We start from the raw sequence: 27,056 nt of genomic DNA, 5'->3' as shown, positions 1-27,056 counted from the left end.
TTTTTACTAATGCTACAAGATTTTCTTTCGACAGCCTGATTCAATTTCATAATCAGAAATACGAAAGCGTTTACAGTATTTCATGAACATAATAAATATCGTAAGTTGGATTCTTATCTTTCATCGTCTGAGCTTCTTTGCTAGATAGGGTACTGTGTACTCATACTAGGCTAACTAAACAAGTTCTTTGCAAGAGCTTCTTGCGTTTACTGTAGATGTTTAAGAGATTACGAATGAATCATTATTTGTCCACAATATACTGTAATATAACCTTTACACAAAACAGATTCAAATAATGAGAATTCTGAATCTGGAAAAGAAATCAAAGGAACATACGCGTTCCCTGTTCATATTAAGTTTAAAACATAGAAGCACAGCACATAAAAGTACTTTATTTAAAATTTAGCCTAGGCCTATCTGAATTGACAAAAATATTAACTTGTGTGACATTAAAATGAAGTGAATTATGTATAAAAATTATTTGACACAGACTTCAAATTCGCTTAATTTTTACAATTATTCACAAAACAAAATACGTCTCCTCTGGTAATACTACTTGTTTTTTTCTTGGAAGCAATTTGGAACATTGCCTTCAATACAAAAATACCTGCGTAAGCAGGGTTAAAAAATGGAGTCATTCACTCAGTTGCCAGCGAAGAATTCTATTCGTCAGTCAGATCTATGTCATTACTTTTATTGGAACAGTGTCAGAACACATCTTGCTCTGAAAATGTCTTAAATTGCCTAATGAAAGTATCATGAGCATAAAAACAAATGGAGTCAGTTATTGTCAGTACAATTTTTTGCTCTGTGTGTGTAAAAATAAAATATCACTTGACAATTGCCTTCTGTTTTCAGGAAATCCGCCTTGAGAATGTCATTAGGCCTATAGCCTATGTCCTAATAAAAATTGCTTCTGTATTTTATATAACATTATAATGTTTTCGCAATTAAAGCGCGAGGTAAGGAACTGTCTTGGAAATGGTAATTTATATATTTTTTAGTACCTATAACTTATAAGTAAACTAAAAATTTCTTTATCTACTTTCGTTGCAAAAGTTAGCCATTAGTTGACACTTCTGTATTGCAAAAGTTTGCGTTTATTGTTAAATAAACAGGAAAACACGTTGCTATGTTATACTTAGTATATAAAGCATTTTATAACAACTATTACCATAGCAACAATACAGCTGACGTCATGATTCATAAAGAATAAAATTCTTCATTCATATAGCCTACAACAAATTTAATACGCCTAATTGAATTTATAGATTTATTTTCTTCTAAATTTCGGCAAATAACGAACAACGTAGATAAAGTATTGGATATAACTCGTACAAAAGTAGCTTAATTAACTCGTGGGTCTAAAGATCACTCCATCCTCGGTAATAAAGCTTTACTTTTGTATGTCGTTATACAGTATGTATTAATAAAGCCCTTAGGCCTATCTTTACCAGATTAAATAAATAAACAATTCTCGTAAATAAATGAATACTAAGTTACGGTATTTAGGCGTAATGACATTTCGATCTGATTATTACAGAATATGAGTAGGCCTAATGTTTAACTTCGTAATAAATGTATTTTTATACAATGGAATTGTGTAAGGGAATAAATCAGAGGAAACGTGCTTCATACTGTTTATCCATCGTAAGTTACACCTGCTTTCATTCATTTACGGTAGGCCTACTAAGTTATTTAATAACAATCAGCTACAGCAGAAAACCGGTACGCCTTTATTATACCAAACAAGAGACTACATGAGGTCTATTCTGACAATTCCCAAAGAGGTTGAAATAATCTATAAAATCAAATTCGTATTTAAACACAGTACTTATATCTAACGATATCTCTTCCTTCGTATAAGTATCCACAATACCAATTAAGATGTGGACTAGTGTTTTTTAGGTCATGGACACTTCGTCATATCATGACTAATAGTGTATGAAATACGTATTACGGACTGATCTAATAATATAACTTAATAGTGCAAACAAACTTGTGTAACACGTCTCCAAATGTTTTCTAACCCTTTAATATTAGGCGTACATGCACAGTACTATATTATCCCTCCTTCACCCCTCTTGTTATGTATTGGAATGAACTGTGTGTAAAAATGAAAGTAAAACTGAAGAGTCCAATTTGAAGCTTGTTTACATTGTAATAAATGCTCTACTGTGTAAAACATCTATGTATATCATGCAGAACACAAAATATAATCTTACCCATGAGGGTAGATCGTCAACACGGGCCAGTATGACTTCTTTTTCATTGCACATAGCCGCTGCCTTGGCAACATTTCTTCGTAATTCATTCTCTTTCTTCCACTCATCACGAATCACAGACAAAATGACAGGTCCAATTAACCATGCTACGCTCAACTCGAAGTATCCTATTAGATAGACTATTGCAACTGTTCCAATTTTCTTCGCGAAACTGTATAACACACTCAAAATACTCGTTCCACCTATTCTCTTTTGAACAAACGATTCATCTTTTTCTTTACTGGCTCCTGCCATTGTTGTTATTTAAATGTGTGAGGAAACTTCATCAATAAAAACAAATAAGGCACCTCCCGTCAGCCACAACACACGTACGTTCTACAGTTCTACCAAATCTAGACACTACCGTTCACGTTCTCCGGCAGAATACCTGTCACATCGAATGAACAATTACGTAACCACTAAATTTAACTCTGACTACAAAGTCAAATGCCCGTTAGTTGAATGGGGTTAGGAAAGATGGCAGGCTTTACACTGTCCGTCATTGTATTGCAGCTGTTCCTGGTTCACTGCTGACATCTGAAGGAACTATATTGAACTTCGACAACATACACCTCTCCCCTCCATTTCGCCACTTGCGCAGAGACGGAAAAAAAAAAAAGACGATTCTCAGCTGTCTCAGGCGCCAATGTACGAAATGCTTGAGCCCAGCTGTAGGAGCTGTTAATCTATACATACATTGTTACCAGACGTCCTGTAGAAAATCAGAAATTGCCCATTCTTCAATTCTCGGTGAACAAAAGACAGAAACCGTCCATGTTTGAGTCCATTACATGAATTATTCTTTCATTCATTCACAGTGTTCTTCCCCAAGGGTAGGTCTTTCCAAACCCAGTTTTCTTCAATTTTTCCTATTTTACCCCTTCCTCTTAGTCTCCGTATATGATCCATGTATCTTAATGTTGTCTATTATCTGATATCTTCGTCTGCCCCGAACTTTTCTTCCATTCACCATTCCTTCCAGTGCATTCTTCAGTAGGCAGTTTCTTCTTAGCGAGTGGCCCAACCATTTTTTTTCTCTTTCTGATCAGTTTCAGCATTATTCTCTCTTCACCCACTCTTTCTAGCACAGTATCACTTCTTATTCTGTCTGTCCATTTTACAAGTTCCATTCTTCTCCATATTCACATTTCAAATGCTTCTAGTCGCTTCTCTTCACTTCGTCGTTATGTAATTATATTTCTTTGTTTCGAAAATGTAAGAATTCACAGTCTCCTATGTACGGCTGCCATATGAATAAATGTGTTTTCTCTTCCTACTGAAAAATTTTATATTTTGCACATAGTGTTCTCCAACCAGGAGATTAACCGTGAAAGGAATGTGCTTACTATTGCGTCATCTATTGGAGCGAAGTAGATAGATAATATTACCGTTATAACGTCAGTTTAAAAAACATGCGCTCTCCTGCATGTCACTTCCTATATGGAAGGATTAAAAGACCAGGAAATTAACCGTGATCTCATTTTGTAACTAGGGTAGTATAAATATGTATCAGTGTTATCGTTTGTGCTTTGAGAGTTAGCCAATGGAGATGGTCTACCTACGTGTGTGACCTTATGACATCAACATTCATTCATAACATCACCCCGTTAGGAACGACTTCAGAATACCGCGTGTAAGTACATAATTATTATGTAATTATTGTTTTATTGAATTATTTATTTTTGGTCCAGGGGACATCTTTTTCATGTACCGGTACCATAATAATATTTTTGCTCGACCATGCCGAAACGTAGTAATTATACACCTGGTAGCAGACCTTTAATGCATGTCATTAAAGTACACCTACTCATTAAAGGTCAGGTCTTTCAGCCAATGACGACTCAGGTTACAACTGTTCAGCAAATGACAGGTCAGCTTTCTACCGTTATAAAACCGCAAGTATCGATTATTCTCGGATATGCAATCGAAAGAGAATTAGCGAAAAGTCACGGAGGCTGGAAATCCAATACTGTCGCAGAAGGTTATGTTCTGTTACTATAATAATTAGCGTTAATTGTAAATAATATTCAAATAAATTCAATTTGTCATCTCGTTTTTCAATGTCTAATTTAATTTCAATGTTATCTCTGTAGGTTCTTATGGCCTAGCAAGGTCAATGTGGACATCTGTTCCTCGGAAAAAATCAATACTTTCGCGTCTGCGCACATCTCACAACATACGGAACATTGCTGAAGGTCAGATACAATTAAAATTAATAATATCAAGTTAGAAATATGGTCGAGCATAAAAAGTCGTATGAAACTCGCCTATAATGGTAATTAAGAAGCTCGTATGAAAATTATGAAACGAGCGCAAGCGCTCGTTTCATAAATATCCATATTCACTTCTTAATTACCTTCATTATAGGCTCGTTGCATAATGTACTATTTCGTTTAGTTTCCAATTAAAGCCCATGCAGACACTTAAATAGTGATCAGTTAGTTACATAAATTTTTTTTTTGTAAAAATCATGTCTTCAATTAGTTTTTACATTTACTGTACCGGTAACTCACAAAACCGTGTTAAAGAATCATGTAAAGGATAAATTTAATAACAAATTTACAGTAATAAGAAACACAATGAAATATTTTATTGAACATTCTTAGAACAGTTTACAATAACAAAGAACTCAGAAAAATATTACAATAATATATTATATTAAAAATGTAACATTATTTAGAGCTATTCATGTTCATTATTAACTATACACTTGAAAGAAACTTGTAAATCTGCCTCTTTCGTGTTAATTAGCCTTTGTGCAACACCAAATTCTGTCAATCATCTTAGTAGTTTCTGTGCATTTACTATACTACTGATTCTTATGGCAATTCGTGAAGTGAAATATCCTAGTAGAGTTACAATCATTCAGAATGTTCACAGTAAGAATGTCAATCATCTTAGATCACGATATTTTACATACTATATTATAATCATGGGGAATTTCTTAACATATTAATATCGCAAAAGATCTAATTATACTAAAAGTAAAAATACAAAAAATAGTTTGCTTTGTGTGCTGAGGAAATATGATGTTTTAAACAGAGGAAGCAGAATTGGAATATTAGCAGTACATTTTATGTACTTTTATTGTTGTCAGTAATAAAATTACTCAGTTCTTTCCTTCATTAGCCTACATTACAATGAATTATTTTTAATTATTGATTTAACACCTAACTTATATATCACTGAAGAACTGTTAAGTTAAATAATAAACTACTTCATTGAGCTAATATTAAACTATGTTGATATTTTGCCTTAATTGACTACGATGAAAGAGTAATGGAATGGAGAAAAATTCTCTCCGGCGCCGGGATTTGAACCCGGGTTTTCAGCTCTACGTGCTGACGCTTTATCCACTAAGCTACACCGGATTCCACCCCGGCGTCGGACAGAATTGTCTCAGTTTTAAGTTCCAACTCTTGGGTTCCCTCTAGTGGCCGCCCTCTGCACTATGTCATAGATGTCTATGAACATAGGACTGAAGTCCACACATGTGCTGAGGTACAGTCGTTATGAGTAACTAGTTGGCCGGGATCCGACGGAATAAGCGCCGTCTTAAATCACGAAGTGATTTACGCATATCATATATTATATTATTTTAATGTACCGAAGTACATATGATATTTCCATGCAGATATTCTGCGTCATCATACGATGAACTACTTGAGGGAACCCAAGAGTTGGAACTTAAAACTGAGACGATTCTGTCCGACGCCGGGGTGGAATCCGGTGTAGCTTAGTGGATAAAGCGTCAGCACGTAGAGCTGAAAACCCGGGTTCAAATACCGGTGCCGGAGAGAATTTTTCTCCGTTCCATTACTCTTTCATCGTATGATGACGCAGAATATCTAAATGGAAATATCATATGTACTTCGGTACATTAAAATAATATAATACTTAATTGACTAGTTTAATACTAGTACTGACACAGTGAAGTAGGTGTGTATTCAAGGAACTTAACAGGTCTTCAGTAGGTTTAAAAAAAAGAATTACCGAAGCACCTCAAGGATCAATTTTAGGGCCTTTTGCTTTTTTTTTTTTTTTTAATAGTGAGTGATTTAGAAAAAATGTTCAATGCAACACCATTTTATATGCAGACAATAGGTCCTACTTTTCTTATAGTTTGAAATAATAAATAAATGGTAGTACAGAGACAAATGGCAATGAGACAAGATGCTCATTGGATTGATGGATGATTAATGAACAAAAAACTGAAATATTTTATTTTCACTCTTTTTCACTCTTTTTCATTTTTTAATGAAACTAAAATTTTAAAAATTTTAGGCAATTATTTAGATAGTAAGTTGAATTGGGAAGCACATATTATTATTAATCTCTGTTAAAAGGTAGTAGCTTCTTAGTAAAATCGGTTTTAAATGGCAAAAAAGTACATTATAACGATAGTAGGTGTAAGTGCTCAGGTATCGTGTAAACCATTATTCATTAAATTTAATATAATGACAGTGCCACGTATATACAATAAGGTCAGTTGGGGACGCTAGAGTTTTCGTCCAGAATTGGCCCGCTATCAAAGCCAGGCCAGCTCTGGACGAAAATTCGAGTGTCCCCAACTAACCTCACTGTATATACATTGTAATTTGATTTATGTCAAAGAAAATTGACCCATCATTACAGCAGTAGTGATATACATACATATCAGACAAGAAGTCAATATAAAATAAGATGCTCCATATGTAAAATTGAGTGAAACATTCAATCCTTTTACATATTTGGCAGTTAAATTGTTCAACCCTTTTAAATATTTGGCAGTCAAGTTGTTTAGTGAATTACTTAAAGAAGCAAGAGAATACACTTTAAATATAAAATCTTTTTATGATTATAATGAATTTTATGAATGTAGAAAATTGACCTGTGCTTTTAGAACTGTTACATGAGATTCATAAGTTTAGATTCATTTCAATTTCACTTCTCTATTTTTTATGTATTTATTGACAAATCCTGTATCTTATATTAAGCTTTAACGGAGAATAAGCATTATTACTATTATTAGCTACCCATATCGAAATACAGATAATATTTCGATTATGAAGATCAACATTTCTCAACTAAACAGGTTACTGTGACTCTCCACACAGCCATAAAATATTCTAAAAATGTGTTCCTAATAATGCTTAGACACATCTTTTACAGAAATGCCTCTAGAACTTGTAAGGGCACGTCTTTAACACGAAAGTAAAAAAGAAACTTAATTATTACTGTGTAGCCTATCGATTTCGTTGGTATAGGAAGTAACAAAACTTTTACATTTATAGTCCAGGCTATACAATTATCATTTTATCTCAGTTTTATACACTGATTGTTCCTAAATTCACATACAGAATTCATAATTTGTAACCGAGATTCCTCAGAGCCCAACAAGACCCCATTGCGCACCCTCCACAACTCATAATGGTGATGCAATTCAGCCCATGTCTGCTATAACATAAGAGGGGTGATTTTTTGAAAAGTATGAGTAATTTTTACTCTTAGATCATCAATCTTTCTGGGTTTCTGTGAGTAGACAATGTCTTTAACAAAACCCCACATGAAGAAGTCAGGAGGGGTTAGATCTGGGGAGTTTGGGGGCCAAGCCAAGAGATAACTGCTTCTCGTAATGGGTTTCGCCTGCGGCCTCCTGCATGTTTTTTTTTAACACAGAACCTGTTTCTACAAATGTTTGATATCACAACATAATGGAATCGTATTTAGGTACATTACGCACACCATACTCACGTCGAAATTCCCTTTGAACTCTTTTCACACTTTCAAATTTAGCATACCAAAGAACACATTGTGCTGCTGTTGATTTGTAGTAGCCATTTTAATCATCCACGATTTTCAGATTATGCATTATTGATTGTCATATATGGAAACTCCCATCTTTTAATCATACTATAACCTGCAAGAAATTTTTCCTACTATCATAATAGCTTTATAAAATAAATTATTCAAATCTTCTTTACAGGGAGCTTTACCTGAAAAACTAGATTTGCATAATATTATCCATAACCAAATGGATCACACTGTACTTTTCCTACGTGAACTGGCCATAATTTTTTGTTTCTTTACGAAAAAATGCACATCTCAAAATTAACCTACTTGTACTGTTAATCAACTTATAACATATTTGTAATAATTATACAAAAGATTATACTGATACTTCAGTTTTCTCACATCTTGATCTGCATCACCTCCATCTCAACATCATTAAAAAATTGGAATTCTAGAAATAATAGTTTGTTTTATAAGGACACATTTTTATGAGTACTACTAGTATTATTATGACAAGATTAAATCAAGAACACATAATGATATGGTATATATATTTTTTACAAAATGGAATGGATTTATCCATTTTGAATCTTGCGTACACCACTTTTAACACTTGAATATAATTAATTGATGAACTAGTGGACTTATTCGTGTTAAATATGTAATATTTGTCCGGCTTACAGCTGTTTCAGTGCTTAACGCACCATCATCAGAGCCTACTAGATCGCGGCGTCATCTCGAACTTCTCTGCCTGTTAGGAGGGTGTGTTTTATTGTTGGAAGGTGTTGAAGTGTGGAGTCGAATAGTGTGTGTGTACTGAAATTGATCTGTGTGTTAAGCACTGAAACAGCTGTAAGCCAGACAAATATTACATATTTAACACGAGTAAGTCCACTAGTTCATCAATTAATTAGGAATGGATTTAGTTTGGATTAGACCTCTGCATTCTCTTGAAAACAGCCAACCGAGCTTGCTGATCAGTTCTCTGTAGTGAAGAAGGCAGCGTCGTGAGTGCTCCAGGTTATTGCACTGCAATTACATCACCTTTTAATGCCTAATACCCAAAACAGCCTACCTAAGAAGGTTACCATTTTATTTTTATTTCAGATAGAACGAAAATTAGGAAATATTTGAAGATTTAAACAAGGAAACACAATTTTTAAATTAAATAATGCCTTATATTATCAATACTGTTATTGAGCATCTATCTTGTCGAAGTCATTAGATCAATAATGAAAATGTTTAATGTACATTAAATATGTGATTGCATAAAAAGAACAGAGATTTTGTGATGCATCTCAAATTTCTTCCAAAGAAGACATAATCTGTTACAGTAGTTACTAAAAATAAACCAAATCTACATGTTCACTTTGCTTAACATTTTACAATAATGTATATTAACAGATGCTTAATCGCAGACAATGGTTGACGTTGGAGCTACTTATGGTAAGGTGGATGCAGATTCTATTATTCCACATTCACTATCACGAAATATGAAGGATGCAGCCAACAAAATTCGTGCTGAAGTTATTCGAAAATTAAAAGAATCAATGGAAAAATCATCATTTGGTTTTAAAATCAATAATTTTTGTTCTATTTTATCTAGAATTTCCTCCTTGGTTTCTTCAATTTACTTAATTTTGTCCTGTGCCATTATGAATACCACAATGGTACAAAATATTATAAGTTACCGGTAACTGTTCCGTTCAACTAGAGAAGAAAGAAAACATGATGAAAAATATTCAGATAGTCAATACAATATGATATAAAATAATATTGTTTTATTTGATGTTCAGTCTAATTGACATATCACAATTTAAAAAAATTAATGACATTTACATATGTAAATGATCATTGGTATTATGAAACTTAAGCAAACGTTTTCGCTCTTCAGGCATCATCAGGCATTTTTTTATACAATATCTTGTACATTTTATGTCTTGTTGTGGAATCTGCACAATCTAATTAAAACACAACCTATAATATAATGTTGAACCAACTATTTGAGATAAACTTGTGATGATTAACGATCTAAAATATAAAATACAGATATAAAATTTAATACATAAATAAAATTGTAGCTGACCTGTCTGCCTTATATTTAAATTATGACATATGAAATTGCACACACGTTCTTAAATAATACTTCACTAAAAAAATTAGTGATATACCAGAGACCAAGACTCGCAACAAATATTCAACTAATGGAAGGTATTATGAAGTTTAAAGAGGAACCAAATAGTTTTAAATGTAAACTTCATCTTACGATGTTGGATGACGTATGTACGTCCGTTGATGTGACATATTAATGAATATTTAAATTCTTATATATATAAGAATTTAAATATTCACAAATAGTTTTATCGTATTTGCAATTTCATATGTCATAATTTAAATATAAGACAGACAGGTCAGCTACAATTTTATTTATATATTAAATTTTATATCGTTAATCATCACAAGTTTATCTCAAATAGTTGGTTCAACATTATATTATAGGTTGTGTTTTAATTAGATTGTACAGATTCCACAACAAGACATAAAATGTACAAGATATTGTATTACAAAAAAATGCCTGTTGATGCCCGAAGGGCGAAAACGTTGCTTAAGTTTCATAATACCAATGATCATTTACATATGTAAATGTCATTAATTTTTTAAAATTATGATATGTCAATTAGACTGAACATCAAATAAAACAATATTATATTATAGAGAAGAAAGACTATAACATATTTTTTTAATTCTTTTTCTAGTGCTGCTTATACTTTATATTTATATTCTTATAGACAACATAGTTTTTAAAAATTTTATTTTATTAATTTATTATTTAAATATTTTATTGTAACTTTTATTCAATTTATACTTACTAGGATCACTAATCAGGTGGCAGGGCATCAGGCAGTTTAACATTTCCATAGTGCATACTGTAAGCACATCGACTGAAGACAGTTTTCAGTCTGTGATACTCTTTGAGCGACCGGGACAACTGGTGTTTTGCTTTCTGTGGAGTCAGGACACGCAGCAGCCAGCCTGCTACATATAGTACAGAGAGAGTGACCGATCGCACATATATCAAGACTTGGTCGATCGTTCTCAATGAAATGCAGAGCTCTAGTTTGGATGAGTGAATGACGAAAATAGGACACATTACCAAAATTCTGGTAGTTTATTAGTTAACAAGTCTTCTTTAATGTGAAAGCCATGTCCCTGCATTTAAGATCTTTTAACCTTCATTACTTATGCATAAATAGAATACGTATTCATTATAATGTCTTATACAAGTTACTTCTACAATGTACCAGTAACAGACATTAGTCAATAAGAAATACTTTCATTACAACATTAAATGTAGGTATATTTTTCCAAAGTAGGATGGCCATAAATTCTTTTGTTTTCAGCGTATTCCGAATCTCACTGGACCGGTGGACAACAATGACGTCACGCTTCAGCAAAATAGGAACAAAACTGCTAGAAGGTTCGATGGCTATCATGGCGGCTGTACAAGTTGTCTGTGCTACGCTAGCAAGATTTTGCGAAATTTCTGTACTTTCATCTCGTTCAAAGAAAAGAGAGCATAAATAATTTTCTTTCTTGAACCAGTAGTAACAACTGGTCCGTTGACATGTTCGCTCGTAAGCCATTAATTAACATATTGTTTTTACGTTGTGCTCATTACAAACAATACAGCAGAACACACCGCCATGACACAACAGTGCACGATGTCATTCGTCTGCTAATTCCCGCCCTATACAAGAACTAATCAGATTCACTGATGGTGGCTGATGGATACTGCCACCACCTCTGCAAGCTGATGGAGCAGATGCGACACCGGTGGAGCATCAGTGACGTCATCGTTGAAATTCGGAACACCGTGATGCCATCAGATTGCTCAGCGCTGAGATTCGGAATATGCTCCTGGATTGAAATAATGCACATTAAAAAAAATTTTGGTAATACAGTCCACTTAACAGACGTACTATCATAGTGTGCAAGAGACATTATCATAGCTTTAATGCCATTTTGATATGCATCATACTGATATGAATGGTATTAAAAATTGGAAATAGTGGTATATAATGCAAAAAGATGTTATAATGTTTGATAAAGATCACATTTGTTAGTAATGAAAATGAAATGTGAAACTTAAATGGAAAATTATCACTTAAAAAACTAAATCGAGGAAACATAAGATTATTTTTTGATCCATTTTGAATCTTGCGTACACTATTTTTAACACTTTAATATAAGTAATTGATTAACTAGCGGACTTACTCGTGTTAATTATGTAAGTCTGTGCGGCTTACAGCTGAGTAGGCTCTGAGGATGGTGTGATGAAGCACCAAAACAGCTGTAAGCCGCACAGACTTACATAATTAACACGAGTAAGACCGCTAGTTAATCAATTACTTATTGTTTGATGTACTGTAGTAGAACGTACCCACAATTTCTGTTAATTCTGCCATAAGCAATACAAAGAAATCTCGAGACTTACTTAGAACATTTTGTAACTGTTTATGGACAGGAAAAATATTGACAAGTTTGGTTGCTTTATACCTTCATTCTAAAATTATATCTTGATGATACTCAATTTAAAATTCAAACAGTTGGACTTCTTGAATACTGGGATTATATTTTCCGACATAGATAGGCATCTGCCCGTTTCATAGATGTTCTCGCAATCTTCTTCTTCTGGCCTGACGACATGCTGATAGATTACTTTGTCATTATCAGAGCGGAATTCAAATCTGTATTTATATTTGGCAGCATTTTCTGCTTCGCCTATGTACCGAACCGTTCCATACAACGAATTTCCTTCTTCCCATGTAACTGAAACGTGAAACAATTCATCATGGGCTTTTATGACTGCATTTTCATTGAATACCGTAGATCCAAACTCCTCAGAACATTTGAAATTGACGACTTCTGTATCCCATGCTTTTCCATAATGAGTGTTGGTTACATGGCGATATAAATCACTGCGCTGGCCTTTCCAGGCGCAGTCAGGATCCATAATGAGGCAATCGTACGCTCGGTATGGACACTTGGCCGCATGTGCCTGCATGAGATCCAACTTCAAAACCTTATTGCATCCGCTATCAGCATTTTTACACGGGAAAATACATTTCTCCGCCATCTTCTCTGCAAACAGATTCCGAGAAGGTGAGGCCGGTAAATCAGTGCGGCACACTGGACAAGATGTCAAATCTGGAATGCATTTTGAGCATATGTTATGTCCATTGCTACACTGAGTTATTGGAGATGTCATATAGTTGAGGCATACGGGACATTCAAGTAGACTCAGCAGACTGGCATTTAATTCTTCTGCTGTAGTTACGTCCATCCTCAAGTCACCCCTATTGACAACTTCGGCACCATTCACAGACATAATTTGGCTGAAACGAAAAACAAATCATTAGCAAAAAATCCACTGATTAACTTTGTAACCACTGCGTCTAGCCCATTTGAAATCTGGCATCCCAGTAGAGGTGCGAGATCATGTTCTTTTTTTTGGATGGAACATTTTTATGTAAAGTTTAATGGTAGAAATTCAATGTGAATGTGTTAACAGGTGCATTTTCTATATTTTCCACTTCTTGAAAATAATAAATAAGTAAAATATATATATATATATATATATATATATATATATATATATATAAAATGTCAGTGAAATAAAATTGTGAATATTAAGGGAAGACTCCACTGAAAATCATGAAAATTTTTCCATTTTTTTTTAAGCTATTTTACTTATTCAGAATTTATATTTTCATACCCCAAATGGATTCAGCTCAATTCTGATTACAAATACTCGTACGTTTACGCTTTTTAAATTAAGGCTGGAAGGGGGCGTGGAATTCAAAGAGCTGTCAAAATTGTTTTTCATCGAAGAATTCTTTTTTAAAATGTCTGATTACAAATCTAGTAACTTTTTGTTGGCTCCCTGAAGATACTAGATGAATGTAGCGGAGGAGAATATTAATTTGCATAAATATTCATTTTATTTTCAAATCTATTTTTCTGTGTTCATTTTTGTTGATTTAACACCAACTTTCTTATGCCAAATATTAATCAATCTGATTGAAATTTTTACTGCAAGTATTTATGAGGTAGCTGCATGTTTCTGTGCATTTATTTTGTGAGAAATGCTGCTAGTCTATTTTATTAATATTTTTCTTAATGCTGCTAGTTTATTTTATTAATTCTTAAGAAAAATATTAATAAAATAAACTAGCAGCATTTATCACAAAGTAAATGCATAGAAACATGCAGCTACCTCATAAATACTTGCAGTAAAAATTTCATCCAGATTGATTAATATTTGGCATAAGAAAGTTGGTGTTGAATCATCAAAAATGAACACAGAAAAATAGATTTGAAAATAAAATGAATATTTATGTAAATTAATATTCTCCTCCGCTACATTCATCTAGTGACTTCAGGGAGCCAACAAAAAGTTACTAGATTTGTAATCAGACATTTTAAAAAAGAATTCTTCGATGAAAAACAATTTTGACAGCTCTTTAAATTCCACGCCCCCTTCCAGCCTTAATTTAAAAAGTGTAAACATACGAGTATTTGTAATCAAAATTGAGCTGAATCCAATTGGGGTATGAAAATATAAATTCTGAATAAGTGAAATAGCTAAAAAAATTTGGAGAAATTTTCATGATTTTCAGTGGAGTCTTCCCTTAAGAAACATGCCAAAAGAAATGCTGTGATTTTATCCTGATCCATCTTGTATCACAACCAACCACTACCATATAGAACTTGTGAGTGAACACTGGACCAAAAGAGAGATCGAATAGGAAGCCAGTATTCTACTACCAGAACCTCACAGATTACTTGCAAACTCGATAGAATGGTAACAACAAAGATAGATCACATTCCTGTGCTATTAGTACTGTAAAATCTAATGTGGAGGTGTGACCAAACTACCTGAAAATAAATGTAAGAACCAGTATGTGACGGGGCCTTTACATAGATTCTACTGTCACTTCCGACAAAAAAGGATGTCTTGTAACCCAAGTTACTGCCCACGCTAAGAGGTTCTCAGTGCTCATATAGATTTCTATGCAATATAAGCCTAAGTACATCTCGTTTTTTTTATAGTATATATTTTTTTAGTTGGTTATTTAACGACGCTATATCAACTACTAGGTTATTTAGCGTCAGTGAGATTGGTGATAGTGAAATGGTATTTGGCGAGATAAGACCGAGGATTCGCCATAGATTACCTGGCATTCACCTTACGGTTGGGGAAAACCTCGGTAAAAACCCAACCAGGTAATCAGCCCAAGCGGGGATCCCGCGCCCAAGCGCAACTTCAGACCGGCAGGCAAGAGCCTTAACTGACTGAGCCACGCCGGTAGGTCCCATGATTCTCTCATATTACGTACTATTCATGGACCACATGTGACACTTTTTAATAGTTTCCTGCTATTTTATAATATATTAGAAAACTTATCAGCATTATTTTCGGTGAATTCTAATATAGTAAATCATTTCTCAATATGAATTTCTGCATAGAACAGTATATAGACGACTATATTGCTTCGATCTCAGTCTCTGAAGGATTTTGCAACAAACCATCTTAACTGTTGCTTATTTTCTTAAAATCTAAAATATACCCAAGTACTTAGGTACTTTAATTATTAAATAGTTCTATTTCATTTTTACTATATTTTGTTTGTTTTTCTTCTTTACTAATAAATTAGACTTCGTGGAATTGCCACGAGAATCGTAAGGTTTACTGCGCACGCGGTATAGACTGTATGAGAAGGAGACGTGCAACGGATCGAGTATGCCTCTGATATAAACACTGAGCAGTATACTGCGGTTACAATAAAACCTGTATCCTGCATTCAAGAAATATAATGAATGATCATTGAAGTAGCAAATGTCTAAACATGTAAATACACAATTATTTTGTAGTGAGATATATTAACTCTTAAAATTTAATGTAATATACTCACATCATCCTTGAATATGTGCATTACAGTGAAAAGTTACGTACATTTTGAGCGACTGCAAAGTAACCTACTCCGATGGTCACTTAAACAGTTTTTATTTTGGGAAAATGTACATTCAACATCACACGATGTAATAGGTGCATATTTGAAGAACGGGAAGTCACTACTTTTTAGCACACCAACTTCACACGTCTTGTCGTGACGTGATAGTACATCATTTATAGTACGATGTTGTGAATAGGCAGAATTTTTAGCAATAATGTTTCTCAACTTACATTTCACTTTTTCTGAAATTAGTGATATTTTGGATAATGATTTGTCATACTTTATCCACTATATTAAGGGCTTTTGAGAATTGTAGTTTAGACGATTCTAACAGGGTGATGCTTTTGGACACGATTTTAAAATTAGAATCAATGAAAAGAATATCTTCCAATAGCTGTTCAGAAGGCAATGATTTTACAGCTGTAACAGCGGAACTGTCTGTGCTACCTAATGCATCAATTACCTCCATTATTTTGCCGTAATATTCTGAATAATAATTAACAGCATCCAATCACGTTTTTCAACGGGTCAAGACTGGCTGCGGGGGTAAGGGTATTCCAGAGACAATTGTTTGGAACAGCAACAATCTCATTGTAGTATGTTTGATTGAATTCTTGTCTGCACTGAACAAATATTAAGCTTTGACTATTCCGACCACAGTAAAAAACAAGTTCTTACATAGGTATACATTAGCTGTAGCTGCTCTATCTATTTGGACCGGTCACAACTCTTAACATGAACTGCTTATACTACGAGACCAGGCGGTAGCTCACCTCCTCTATACTACCGTACATCGGCAACCTGATTGCACGCTGCGTGTGGCAATTCAACGAAGTCTACTAATAATTATATTGGCGATTAATAATTATCACTGAATAGTTCTATACTATTTTTTATTCTTTACTAAATTATAATTATTAACATGGTTCCACATTTTGTCTGGACACTGCAACTTGTACACCCACACACTGCTGTCTACAGACGTGCATATCAGGACCGACCATGTCCGTTACACATTACGCTATCTGCATTGCTTTAGTGTAGTTTCCTGTCCCCACCCCTCAGACAGCGCACTGAATGGAATACTGTAAGTAGACAACGTAAACAACGTCAAATGAATACAGTATGTGTAAGTTGTACAAATAAATACACATAAATAAGTTGTAGAGAGGAATAAAATTATTTTATTTCCACAGAACTATTTTTGCTTGTAACTTTCGACTCGGTCATTTCCGGACCAGAGTTTCTGATCTCAAATTGATACATGTGCCCTTCGCCATCATCCCTGAAAGTTTGTAACACATCTCGGAAAGACAATGTATAAAATTTCAAATATCTAAAATTATAATAAATGTTTAAAATCCTCTCTTTTTGACATGTTTTACCCTATTTGCCTACAGGAACGAACATTTTATTCTATCCGCGAGTTGAATCGTAAGATCGTAGCCTACATGAGATCCTGATCTCAAATTGATACATGTGCCCTTCGCCATCATCCCTGAAAGTTTGTAACACATCTCGGAAAGACACTGTATAAAATTTCAAATATCGAAAATTGTAATAAATGTTTAAAATCCTCTCTATTTGACATGTTTTACCCTATTTGCCTACAGGAACGTACATTTTATTCTATCCCCGAGTTGAATCGTAAGATCCTACATGATACCAAATTATCGCACACGTACGATCCAGATCGTAAGGTTGGCAACACTAAGCAGGTGTCAGACGATCAGCTTATAATACTACCGAAGACTGCAGTTTTCGTTGTTTGTTTTCTCTACGTTCTGTTATCTCGGCGATTCTGACAAAACGGAAATGCAACCTCCGTGACCACCTGCCATATCCAAGGCGTGCTAGGCGATAAGTTGCCTATATTTCACTGAATGGACTCTGTTTATCTGAGCGTGGAGGGTGGAATATAGTGATCATGCGTCGTGTTTCATCGGGCTCATGTTGTCTTGGCAGTTTCATGTAAAATCCTACAGTATTTTGTACGGTATACACTTGAAATAAACTCCAAAAATGTACTCTGTTCACATGTATTGTATACTTTTAGTAGAGCCATCGATGTAGCTCAGTCGACGGACTCGCTGGGCTGCTGATCCGGAGCTGCGTTCGGGCTTGGGTTGGATCCCCCTTTGGACTTTGGTTTCTTCGGAGGTTTTCCCCAGCCGTGGGACTGAAGCCGGATGGTCTATGGCGAGTCCTTGGCATCAACCCCTTTGATTTGATTACCCCCTTTGATTTGATTACCTGGTTGGGTTTTTCCGAGGTTTCCCCCACCGAAAAGGCAAATGCCGGGTAATATTTTGGCGAATCCTCGGACCTCATCTCATCTCACTACATCTCGCCAAAATGTAAAAAAATGTAAAAAAAAATGTAAAAAAATGTAAAAAAAATTGTACAAAATTGTAAAAATTGTAGAAAATTACTAAATTGTAAAACTATAAAAATTTGTAAAAATTGTAATTGTAATATTGTAAAATGTTGACATGTTCCACATCTTAAAGCTTCATTGCTCATGTAAGATCTATGGAATAAAATAAATGAATGAATGGATGAATCTTAAAGTCCACATAAACACGAGTGTACACTGTACAAGTAGTTTTATTATTTTCAGTTACATGCCTTAAAGGCGTGGGTCCACACCTGTGGAGTAACGGTCAGCGCGAAACCAGGTGGCCCGGGTTCGATTCCCGGTCGGGGCAAGTTACCTGGTTGAGGTTTTTTCCGGGGGTTTCCCTCAACCCAATACGAGCAAATGCTGCGTAACTTTCGGTGCTGGACCCCGGACTCATTTCACCGGCATTATCACCTTCATTTCATCCAGACGCTAATAACCTAGATGTTGATACAGCGTCGTAAAATAACCCAATAAAAAATTAAAGGCGTGGCGTCTACGTTGCCGGTGTTGCCGCCGGCAACATACAAAAAATAGAAATTAAGTATATTCCCTATTATATTATTTCTTACTGTGACGCGATTATTTGCCGGTTAGACATACTGTGCTCCAACCACGATAAAGTCTCTGCGGGATGAAAGGCAACGGAGTAATGCTGTGAATGAATGTTGATGTCATAGGATGTCATAAAGTCACACACGTGGGTACTCGTATATCTATTGGCTCGCTGTCACAGCACAAATAATAAAATTGATACACACATGTTTATACTACCCTAGTTACGTACGTAGATGAAATTATTGGGGATCATCAGTGCGGTTTTAGGCGTAATAGATCGACTATTGATCAGATTTTTTGTATTCGACAGATAATGGAGAAAAAATGGGAGTATAAGTGTACAGTACATCAGTTATTCATAGATTTAAAAAAGGCATATGACTCGGTTAAGAGAGAAGTTTTATATGATATTCTTATTGAATTTGGTATTCCCAAGAAACTAGTTCGATTAATTAAAATGTGTCTCAGTGAAACATACAGCAGAGTCCGTATAGGTCAGTTTCTATCTGATGTTTTTTCAATTCACTGCGGGCTAAAGCAGGGAGATGCAATATCACCTTTACTTTTTAACTTCGCTTTAGAATATGCCATTAGGAAAGTTCAGGATAACAGGCAGGGTTTGGAATTGAACGGGTTACATCAGCTTCTTGTCTATGCGGATGACGTGAATATGTTAGGAGAAAATCCACAAGCGATTAGGGAAAACACGGAAATTCTACTTGAAGCAAGTAAAGCGATCGGTTTGGAAGTAAATCCCGAAAAGACAAAGTATATGATTATGTCTCGTGACCAGAATATTGTACGAAATGGAAATATAAAAATTGGAGATTTATCCTTCGAAGGGGTGGAAAAATTCACATATCTTGGAGCAACAGTAACAAATATAAATGACACTCGGGAGGAAATTAAACGCAAAATAAATATGGGAAATGCGTGTTATTATTCGGTTGAGAAGCTTTTATCATCTAGTCTGCTGTCAAAAAATCTGAAAGTTAGAATTTATAAAACAGTTATATTACCGGTTGTTCTGTATGGTTGTGAAACTTGGACTCTCACTCTGAAAGAGGAACAGAGATTGAGGGTTTTTGAGAATAAGGTTCTTAGGAAAATATTTGGGGCTAAGAGGGATGAAGTTACAGGAGAATGGAGAAAGTTGCACAACGCAGAGCTGCACGCATTGCATCCTTCACCTAACATAATTAGGAACATTAAATCCGGACGTTTGAGATGGGCAGGGCATGTAGCACGTATGGGCGAATCCAGAAATGCATATAGAGTGTTAGTTGGGAGACCGGAGGGAAAAAGACCTTTGGGGAGGCCGAGACGTAGATGGAAGGATAATATTAAAATGGATTTGAGGGAGGTGGGATATGATGATAGAGACTGGATTAATCTTGCACAGGATAGGGACCGATGGCGGGCTTGTGTGAGGGCGGCAATGAACCTTCGGGTTCCTTAAAAGCCATTTGTAAGTAAGTAAGTAAGTTACAAAATTAGATCACTGTTAATCTCCTGGTCTTTTAATCTCTCCATACAGGAAATAACAAATTCAGGAGAGCGCATGGTTTTTAAACTGACGTTATAAAGATAATATTGTCTATCTACTTCGCTCCAATAGATGACGCAATAGTAAGCACATTCCTTTCACGGTTGATCTCCTGGTTTGAGATCAGTAAAGACAAACGTGTGTTATTCTTCCTTCCCCTCCACTCCCCAAGTATGGCTTCTAAATTTACTGGTGAAGTATTCTCCTATGATTGTGACGGTGTTATAGAGAGTCTTTTAAACTGTTTTTTTAGGATCACGTACAGTTAGTGAGAAAAGTCATATTTTAAATGACAGACCAACTCCTGAATTCAAAGACATGAAGACTAAATCACATGGAGGCTTCGAAAGACGTTTTATAATGATATACAGAATCACCGTGGCTGTGCATTAGTGCAAAATCATCACGACTCTTTTGCCGACCGCCTTTACTTTTTTCAAGTGAAAAAAGAAAAACGCCTGGACCAAATGTGCTATCAAGAGTATGGATAGTTTCCGTGTGCTACGCACGCGTACGCGTCATGAAAATTCTAAATCCGTTTTTTTCTAGCGCATTTTGGCAAAACGAGAATAGACTTCTCATTAAGCGAGGCATTACAAGTTCTTAAATAGCCTATATTACATTTTATATGTAATATATTTAAGAACTTGTAAACAATTCAAATTATTGTAGTAGATATAAATGTTAATTTTAAGTAGCAGGACTGGATTACCCACGTCAATGTAATTCTATACTTACTTACAAATGGCTTTTAAGGAACCCAAAGGTTCATTGCCGCCCTCACATAAGCCCGCCATCGGTCCCTATCCTCTGCAAGATTAATCCAGTCTCTATCATCATATCCCACCTCCCTCAAATCCATTTTAATATTATCCTCCCATCTACGTCTCGGCCTCCCCAAAGGTCTTTTTCCCTCCGGTCTCCCAACTAACACTATTCCTTTGCTGTGGTCGTGCCAGAGAATCAGTCCTATTCCGAGGCTTATTGTAGGGATTCGTAACAAGCTGTTTTTTACGGTGATGGGTTGTTAGCCCTTCGCCCAACCCCAAGCTGGAGGACCACAATGTAATTCTATATGTAATATATTTAAGAACTTGTAAATAATTTAAATTATTGTAGTAGATATAAGTGTTAATTTTAAGTAGCAAGACTGGGTTACCCACGTCAAATGAATTCTCATTATAATAATATAAACTCAGGCTATAACTATAACCCTAATGTACATTCGGGTAAAATAGGGTTCAAGAAATTGTATAAATAAATAAATGAATGAATAAATGAATGAATGAATGAATAAATAAATAAATAAATAAATCAATCAATAAATAAATCAATAAATCAATCAAGAAATAAATAAGTAAATAAATAAATAAATAAATAAATAAATAAATAAATAAATAAATAAATAAAATAAGCGAGGCGTTAAAAAAATAACAGAAAATAAAATGAAGTTGTAAAAAGAAACAGATATAGTGTCTCGTTTAATAAGTGCAGTGTGTTACTTGGCCCAGCAAGAACTTCCGTTTAGGAGTAGGAATGACGTTAGTAGAACGCTCGAAATAAATCCATCCTCTCCTCGACTGTGGTATCATTTTCAGACCGACAACACTCAGGAAATTCCCACGCCACTGCTTTTTACGTGTGACAAAACGAATTCAATAGCGTTTAGTTCACAGTGGTGTATGGTGGAGTGACATGGAATTTCAGAAGGGAGGCATAACGACCTAGCACTGCGACCTTTCAAGATCTGTTGCGCTAACCCTCGAGCTAGACGCATTTCCAAACCCACACCGACTGATTACACTAAAGTTCGCTGCGTACCCAAGTTTCGAGCAGGCAACCCCACTCGTACCCAGGCCAGCCCTCTCCAAGCGTCTCCAGCCGGCGTTCGGGGAATGTTAAGGAATGATGACGGAATGGAGAAATATTGACGAAATGATGTAGATGCCTAATATGGGGAAACGGGAGAAACCCGAGAAAACCCCAAATGCGACCTTGTCCGTCACAAATGTCACTCGACTCGAACTCGGACCTCTGCCTTACATAATACAGTAGACTAATGATTTTTATGCTCGACCATGCCGAAGTGTAGTAATTATACACCTGGTAGCAGTCCTTTAATGCATGTCATTAAAGTACACCTACTCATTAAAGTACAGGTGTTTTCAGCCAATGACAACTCAGCTTACAGGTGTTCAGCCAATGATAAGTCAGCTTTGTACCGTTATAAAACCGCAAGTATCGATTATTCTCGGATATGCAATCGAAAGAGAAATAGCGAAAAGTCACGGAGGCTGTAAATCCAATACTGTCGCAGAAGGTTATGTTCTGTTACTATAATAATCAGCGTTAATTGTAAATAATATTCAAATAAATTCAATTTGTCATGTCGTTTTGCAATGTCGAATTCAATAATCAAGGTTATACCAAGTTTAACGGGATTACATCAAGGTCAATGACATTGTTCCTCGGAAAAAATCAATACTTTCGCGTCTGCGCACATCTCAAAATTCACTACCTAGAACAAGGTCACGTCCGATCTTGTCAGATACAAATAAAATGTATACATCTGAATAATTTCAAGTTAGAAATATGGTCGAGCATAAAAAGTCGTATGAAACTCGCCTATAATGGTAATTAAGAAGCTCGTATGAAAATTATGACGCTGTATCAACATCTAGGTTATTTAGCGTCTGAATGAAATGAAGTTGATAATGCTGGTGAAATGAGTCCGGGGTCCAGCACCGAAAGTTACCCAGCATTTGCTCATATTGGGTTGAGGGAAAACCCGGAAAAAACCTCAACCAGGTAACTTGCCCCGACCGGGATTCGAACCCGGTCAGACGCGCTGACCGTTACTCCACAGGTGTGGACTCGCTTCTTAATTACTATCATTATAGGCTCGTTGCATAATGTACTATTAAATTAACGTATAATAGGCTATTGCAATTAAAATTTAATGAGGGGTAGGGCAGAAAGCTCAGGCACGGCAAAACTTGTACTTAATGTTCGAAAATAATATTTTTATGGACACAAAATGTTCTTGAGACTACTGTTCTGCGAATTATGACGTCATCGAAAACGTTTTTACATAATACCCTTTAGTTTTTTAGTATCATCTAAAAGAGTACAGTTTGTATACAATACTTCGTTTGTTTTATAAAGAAGCATAGGTTGTGGTTGGCTTGTCTTTTTGAGGGCTAGATCCGGGCACGCTCTGGCCCATTGTGTGCACTATACAGGGTGGAAGTGAAATAGTTTTGCATATTTCTACAGCGAATAGCTCATGTTGTATGTAACAAAAAAACTATAATAAGTTATCATATTGATGGGGAAAAATGTTTTTTTTTTTTTTTCCAAATGTTTAACAATGTCTTATTCGGTAACTATTGCGAGTAGGATCGTGATTTTTGTCTATATCGGTAGGAAATCAGGCATATTTCAATAACGTGCACGGTTTTCGTGTACATTTAATTTAAAAACTCTAAATTCAAGCCATTGCACGAAGCGAGCTTGGCACAGACAGCAGCTTACGTACGAGACTCACCGAGTTCATTGACTTCTTACATTTGTATCATGGGTAGAGTGTATTAGCAACGATGTTGCCGGGCTGCTGAAACTTAAAACTTAATTTCCTAATTAACCGTGCATTTAATCATAAAACGTAATATAGGTTTTTTGTTCATTTACGTGTACACTACCGTCACTTTCAATCTGCAAGGTTATTTCACCATAACCATATCATACAGATGAATTCTGTAGGACAAAAAAATAATCTTTACGTAGATTCTTCGCCCAACAGTGCATATACCTACTGCGGAATCCCGGCCACTAAGTCACTCAGTTGAGTGCACTCCTTGTATAATGGCACTTGACTTAATATAACACGTCAACATACATGTCGAACATTGAGTAAGGCCACAAAGGGGAAAAACACTAGAGGAGAGAGATTCGATCCGTGCTGTGGATTGAATTTGGACGTAGCTCAGTGGTTAGTGCGCTTGGTGCGTTAAACCAAGGACCCGGGTTCGACCCCCGTCGCCAGAGAGAATGTTTCTCCTCTAATAACAATTGCTACCATAACATATAAATTCTGTAGGACCAAAAAAAAAAATTACTCTTCACGTAGTTTCTTTCTTATCTACTGTATCAGTTCGATATTACGATTTCACGGTAACCTTTAACACACAAAATATTTATACCTCTATTAATTTGTGGATTCCCCGGATTCACCTTAATTCTTTATACTAAACATACCTTTTACAGATGCAACACGTTCTTAGAGGTGTATGATGCAACGTATTCAAGCAACGAAGCTTATCTTTCTAACTATGCCACATACAAGCGTGAATCACATGACTGAACGCGAAAAAACACGATTGAACAGGTCTCATGCACAGTGTGGCCAACTCGATTCTTAAAATCCCGCAATAAAACAGTACGGAAACCGCTAAATAGCTCTATTGTTAATGTAAAGTGAAATTATTTTCCTACTATAAATGCTAAAAAAACTCGCTAAATTCTTTATCAGCAATACAACTTTCATGAATTTTATCTCTGCTTGACAGAAAAACGTCAGATCTAGCGGAAAAACCGCTGAATTGACAACTTTGCTAATGTATGAGACGGTTTTGAAAAGATACAGTGTGGCCACTACAGATTTTACTACAATACATCTTGAATCTTGAAGTAACAGAACAGAATTACAATGTAGAACATTCAAATTATGCTAGTGCTAGAACAGGGATTTAAAGACAAGTGCGGAAAATAAACTAAACAGGATCTATAAGAGAAGGATCATGTTTTCCTTGCAAATCATGTGCTTTAATGTTTACTGATATAATCACTGTCATTTGGCTGCACTGCTGTGCTAAATGACATGCGTGTAATTCCGGCTCTGCTTGACAGATGGCACGGTATGTCGCTCCGCTGTGTTCTCGGTCTTGGTGGTAACGTGAATATACACGAGGTGGCTCTGTCAGTACAGCAATATTGTTTTCACAAAATCGTTACAATCAGTTTCGATTCTTTTACGATGTATTACGATAATGTCCGTGAGATAATCTTTTTTATACGATAATTGACGACTTTCAGAATATTAATTTGGTTTTTATAATTTCTTGCAAACGAAATGGCAATACTGATTCTTCTTCTTCTTCTTCTTCTTCTTCTTCTTCTTCTTCTTCTTCTTCTTCTTCTTCTTCTTCTTCTTCTTCTTCTTCTTCTTCTTCTTCTTCTTCTTCTTCTTCTTCTTCTTCTTCTTCTTCAGAGACTGTACTGATTAAACCTGTCATAATACCTCATGAAAATACGGGACACCTTTACTATCGACTTTATTTCGTAAGTAAACTGAAGTTGAAAGTTACTGGAAAATGTATTAAGTCTTCTTCGTCTGATTTTCCGGTTTAGACACTTTGTCTGTTTTTGTTCACTGTTCTAACCATCTTGTTTGTGGTCTTCCAAAATGTATTAAGTACCTAAGAATTTGAAACAAGGGAGTTAAAATAAATAACACTATTGCCTTTAAACAATGTTTATTCACGACAATTTATTTACGTCACTTGATAGTACAGTATATTGTATTTTTTTTTTTTTTTTTCATGGAGTGCAGTTTCATAGAAAGGACTTTGCCGACAGACCTTCTACTGCCCCCTACTAGTTGGTTGTCATAAATAAATGACTTCCTTACTGTGACGGAAATCTTGTCTTCTCCTGTCAGTAACCAATCACAACCCTTGTTTAGAAGAATTGACAGGCTCCCGTCAAATCCACGTGGAGGCAGAGTTGCTGCATCTTTTCCGAATTCCAAGAATCCCGTCAGTCTCATTTCGAGGGTCACCAGGATTGTGGCAACTGTGCAATGTTGGGACGAGGGGACAGGATGGAATTGTCAGAGGTGTTTTGTATAGGAAGTCATAAATGTGTAAGTGGGTGTTCAAAGGAGCCACCGAACTGCACTCCTTGAAATAAAATAGAGTATACTCGTGGCTAACGAGAAAGACAGGCTATTTTATTTAGTATTTATTTATTTATTTATTTATTTATTTATTTATTTAACCTGGTAGAGATAAGGCCGTCAGGCCTTCTCTGCCCCTCTACCAGGAGATTCCGACTACAATATGAACAATAAAATTACAATTAGTATTAAATTTATAATTACAATTACAAATAACATTACAATTAGTATTAAATTTACAATTACAATAAAATCAAAGTACGAAAATATTACCTGAATAATTAAAGCTAGATAATTTATCATAGAGAAACAAAGAATATTTTATATTTATTGAATTACAAATTAAATCTAGAATAACAAAATTGTATAGTGATGAAATTACTGAATATTGAAATATTTTGTGATAGATTAAATAAACTATTTACAAGAAATCAATTACTGACCTAGTGCCTAGTAAGTTTTCGTTTGAATTCAATTTTATTTCGACAGTCCCTGATGCTAGCAGGTAGCGAATTCCAGAGTCTTGGCAGGGCTACTGTGA

General features: G+C 35.2%; 1 protein-coding gene and 1 long non-coding RNA gene across 4 annotated transcripts in view; both read right to left on the bottom strand.

Moving 5' to 3' along the window:
- The window catches only part of Esyt2 (extended synaptotagmin-like protein 2), a 122,049-nt gene extending 119,278 nt beyond the window's left edge, over positions 1-2,771 (bottom strand). For 2 of the 3 annotated variants that reach the window (XM_069846856.1, XM_069846858.1), the window contains exon 1: positions 2,226-2,724. In XM_069846856.1, coding sequence (XP_069702957.1) covers positions 2,226-2,519 — 294 coding nt within the window. In that variant the 5' untranslated portion in view covers positions 2,520-2,724. Of the gene's footprint in view, positions 1-2,225 lie in introns of all 3 variants that reach the window. The other variant, XM_069846857.1, reaches the window with a different exon arrangement.
- A 2,061-nt stretch (positions 2,772-4,832) lies between these two features.
- On the bottom strand, positions 4,833-24,968 carry LOC138714750 (uncharacterized). Its single transcript, XR_011336077.1, has 2 exons — positions 24,817-24,968; positions 4,833-13,432 (listed from the first exon to the last, which is right to left on the bottom strand). It is a non-coding gene; the product is annotated as an uncharacterized lncRNA (long non-coding RNA).
- Between the last annotated feature and the right edge of the window lie 2,088 nt (positions 24,969-27,056).

Source organism: Periplaneta americana, chromosome 15 (assembly GCF_040183065.1).
Source record: "Periplaneta americana isolate PAMFEO1 chromosome 15, P.americana_PAMFEO1_priV1, whole genome shotgun sequence".
Taxonomy (NCBI): Eukaryota; Metazoa; Arthropoda; class Insecta; order Blattodea; family Blattidae; genus Periplaneta; species Periplaneta americana.
Note: the sequence above shows the minus strand (reverse complement) of the source record. Positions and strands in the feature narration are given on the sequence as shown.